Source organism: Martes martes (assembly GCF_963455335.1).
Source record: "Martes martes genome assembly, chromosome: 8".
Classification (NCBI taxonomy): Eukaryota; Metazoa; Chordata; class Mammalia; order Carnivora; family Mustelidae; genus Martes; species Martes martes.
Window position 1 is genome coordinate 91039941 of NC_137895.1, and position 4747 is coordinate 91044687.

The following is a 4747-nucleotide window of genomic DNA, read 5'->3' on the forward strand; positions in this document are numbered from 1 at the left end:
GTGAGTATCTTTTTCCTTGAAATTTCATTTGCAGGAATTATTACAAAATCATGTGATAATGTTCATAAAAACCTGGTTTTTGCAGACATTTTAACCTTTGTAGAAAACAAAGATTTATAAAAGGGTGTGGGAAATTGATTCAAAACTTTACCTATTTTTATATAAATTTTTGAAATAATAAGAATTTACCAAAATAAAGAGCATCAGAAACAATGAATACCCAAATTTGTATCAACAAGGATGGGACTGGAGGAGATTATGCTGAGTGAAATAAGTCAAGCAGAGAGAGTCAATTATCATATGGTTTCACTTACTTGTGGAGCATAAAGAATAACATGGAGGACATTGGGAGATGGAGAGGAGAAGTGAGTTGAGAGAAATTGGAGGGGGAGACAAATGATGAGAGACTGCGGACTCTGAGAAACAAACTGGAGGTTTGGGAGGGGAGGGGCGTAGGGGTTAGGTGAGCCTGGTGGTGGGTATTAAGGAGGGCACATATTGCATGGAGCACTGGATGTGGTGCATAAACAATGAATTTTGGAACACCAAAAAAAACACAAAAATTAAATTACAGTCAATTTTAAGAAACTGGCATTACATAAATACAGTGGATTGAAATTAAATAGAATTAAAAGAAGTATATTTTATAATAGAAATGTAAAAATATTTATAATATATTTTAAGTAAAAGAGCATGTGAAAAAATATTATTTAAATATGTAAATTTTTTATCTCCAGTTTGAATATCTTACTGACAGAGTCCTCAAGAAAGCAAAACAACTACCAAGAAAAATACAATTATTTAACTGTTTGAAAGCTAAAGCAAGTCACAGATGCCAGTTAATAGTTCAGCCAGCATGAAAGGTAATACCATTCATGCATATCATGAAACCACCACCCTCTTTGCTGTTTTTACCATTCATGCTGCCTGAACTATTAATGTTAGATACTGGCACATATGAAAGTTTAATAATTAAAATTAGTGACAAAGCAGTTTCTTTTTTAAGATTTATTTATTTATTCATTTATTTGAGAGAGAGAGAGAGAATCTCAAGCAGACTTCCCACTGAGGGCAGAGCTTGACCTGGGGCTTGATCCTCAACCCCAAGATCAGACCTGAGCTTAAACCAAGAGTCAGACACTTAACTGACTGCACCACCCAGGTGCCCCAGAAAGCAGTTTCAAGATGAAACCCAAATAGGACAGAAGATAGCTTTGAATATGTAGGCAAATGAATAAGATATATATGTATTTATACAACAGTATATCTTACCATTGACTATAAGTCTAGGATTGTTAGTTTCAGAGCTATCCCAGTAAAAAAGACAGCAGTCCCTGATTTCAACAAACTTACCTTCTCACTGAAAGTGCTAAGATGGAAGTAACAATTACTTGTTATGAGAGCACAAATAAGGACCAGTCAATACAGTCATAAAGTTGAGAAAACTTCTCAGTAGAAGCGATGCTCGAAGTGAAAATCACAAATAACAAGTTGTACCTGGGTAGTTTTGGAGACTAGGAAGTAAAGATGGAATGTGGAAGGACAGAGAGAGATGTGGAGGGAGAGATTTTTTTTTTTTTTACACTGATAGATTATCATTTTTTACACTGATAGATTATCAGTGTAAATCACTTAACACAAGACCTATGCCACGATAAATTCTCAGTAAATATAATTATATATAATTATATATAAATATATAAATTTATATAATTATATATAAATATATATAATATTATAAATATAATCTATTCCTCTTACTATAAGAAATGTGGAGTAGAAAGAAGATATCACTTACACAGATCATAATCCCAGTTAGGATTTTGTGGTTTTGAGGTCATGTCGCATGAATTATCTGTAGGACAGAGATAATAGTAGCTGACATATATGAAGCATATACTATGCATCAGATTTTATCATAAATATATTACCTCATCTAATCACTTAACTGTGTGTGGTAGATACTCTTATTATCTCCATTTTATTGATTAAAAAACCCTGAAGGCCTGAGAGGTTGGGAAACTTGCCTGAAGTCATGGAGATGTGGGCAGGAAAGCCAGGTATTGCATAATGGAGGTCTCACAATAGGTGTGCTCTTAATCAGCATGATGCTACCACTACAGTTTAGAGTGAGAAAGGGAGTATTAGTTGTGTGGAGAGTATATTCAATATTTTTAATTTGATTCTAAATTTAGTGATAATGAGGTATTACAATGTTTTCCATACTTAAAGACTGAAATATGTGATGTTTTTTCCAGCTGTGTATCATTGGTCCCAACATTTCTTCATATGAAACAGATAAGTTGTGTGTTAAAATACTCTCTGTATCATGTATCCAGTGGACACTGAGTGTAAATTACACACCATCAGAGAAACTTAAGAAGAGAGTCAGAGGAGTGATCCAACAATGTGGAAGTTGCGTGTTAAAACATGAAACAAGACATAAACACATGCTTGGTCATCGTGCCATGATGCAAAATACAAGTCACAGATGGATCAGCAGTACCTGATGGACCCCAGGTCAGCTGTTATAGATTTACATTTTATCATGACCAAATCTTCAAGAAAAGGCATAAAACAAACTAAATTGAGATATTCATCTTTGAAATAAAGAAGAAATGCTATATATAAGAAGAAATCATAATTTTGTTGAATCACAATCTAATCACATGAGAAAATCCTTTCTTGGGTATAGATTAAAACTGCGAGGGAAAAGAAAATGAGATGGTAGAACAATTTTTTAAAATATGGTTAAAAAATCTATCACAAAACTGCCAAAAGAATAAAGTAAAATAAGAAATTGAGTAGCCAGAGTATTGGCAATATCATTTATTAATTTATAAAAGAAACCACATGTTCCTTTGTATGCTATCTCTGGTTGTCACTGTTTATTGCCATCTAGCTTTGACACACTCTATTCAAATAAAATATCTCTAAATTTTACGTCAAACTGAATAAAATTTAGTAGTCAGTGATGAAAAACCACACAGTAACAACCTTCATCTTATTGGGACTGACAGATGACCCTCAACTTCAGATTCCAATTTTTATATTTCTATTTCTCACTTATATGTTGAGTATAACTGGGAATCTGACCATCATATCCCTCACTTTAGTTGACTCTCACCTTAAAACACCAATGTACTTTTTCCTACAGAATTTTGCTTTATTAGAAATTTCATTTACATCTGCATGTATCACTAGATACTTGTACAACATAGCAACAGGTGACAGGTCAATTACATATAATATTTGTGTTATTCAAGTGTTTTTCATCGACATCTTTGGAGTAACAGAATTTTTCCTCTTGGCTACGATGTCCTATGACCGCTATGTAGCCATCTGCAAACCCCTGCATTATGTGACCATCATGAACAACAGAGTCTGCAAGAGGCTTGTCCTCGGCTGTTGGATGACTGGCTTGTTGATCATACTCCCGCCACTTACTCTGTTCCTAAATTTGCAATTCTGTGATTCAAATGTCATTGATTATTTTTTCTGTGATGCATCTCCAATCTTGAAGATTTCATGCTCAGACACATGGCTCATAGAGCAGTTGGTTATTGTCTGTGCTGTGCTGACCTTCATTCTGACCCTTCTGTGTGTTCTTCTGTCTTACATTCACATCATCAAGACCATTTTACAATTGCCCTCTGCCCAACAAAGAAAAAGAGCTTTTTCTACTTGTTCCTCTCACATGATTGTTGTTTCCATCACCTATGGAAGCTGTATCTTCATCTATGTCAAACCTTCAGCAAAGGAATCGGTGACTATTAATAAGGGTGTGGCAGTGCTAATGTCATCCATAGTTCTCATGTTGAACCCATTCATTTACACTCTAAGAAACAAACAAGTGAGACAAGCCTTCAGTGAGTCCTTCAAAAAAAATTGCATTGGTCTCAAAAAAGTAAAAGAATGCTCAAGTTCATAAATAAAATAACAAGCTAAGCATAAACCATCAAGCTCTTAATCTCTTTGTCTCTTTTTAATATGATCTCTATTTAGGTTAACTTTCTCAAACATTTATTTCTTCCAGAATTAATACCTTTCACCACCTGAGTTCACTCCTTTAACTCCCACCCTGCAAACAAACCCAAGATCCCAATCAGAGAACATGATAATGATTTTCTATTAGATGTAAACCTGATTTTACTTCTAATCTCACAAACAAAATTGCAATGCAGAAAAATAAAACAAATGAGAACCAAACAAGGAAATAAATAGTTTACCTTATATTTACTTGGACGTAAAAAATAATTGATTTAAAATGCTCTTCTAATCATCTAATCTAAGTATTGCTGAATTTTAATTGACTAATAAAATTTATTGAGTACCTAGTGTTGGCGGGTCAAGTTCTAAGCAAAAAAAAAAAAAAAAATTTAAGTAGTCATATGCACAGTATGGAACCCAACACAGGGTTTGAACGCATGACCTTGAGATCAAGACCTGAACTGAGATCAAGAGTCAGAGGCTTAAACAACTGAGCCACCAAGGCACTGCTCTAGTTGAAGTTTTTAATTAGTAATATCCCTGATTGTATTTAGCTCAGTATTATTAATTTTTTTTAAAGCAGCACTTGGCGGGTGGTGGGTGGGAGAAGGGGTTAAATGGGTGATGGGTATTAAGGAGGATATTTGTGATAAGCACTGGGTGTTATATGTAAGTGATGAATCACTAAATTCTACACGTGAAACTAATATCACACAGTATGTTAACTAACTGGAATTTAAATAAAAACTTGAAAAAG

At 34.0% G+C, this 4747-nt stretch overlaps 1 protein-coding gene across 1 annotated transcript; it reads left to right on the forward strand.

Annotated features, from left to right (window-relative positions):
* Positions 1 to 2974: 2974 nt before the first annotated feature.
* On the forward strand, positions 2975 to 3911 carry LOC308347493 (olfactory receptor 6C2-like; the record flags this gene model as incomplete). The annotated part of the gene is given in 2 exon segments (XM_080810965.1): positions 2975 to 3880; positions 3882 to 3911. Coding segments are annotated over 2 exon segments (936 nt in total).
* Positions 3912 to 4747: the final 836 nt, after the last annotated feature.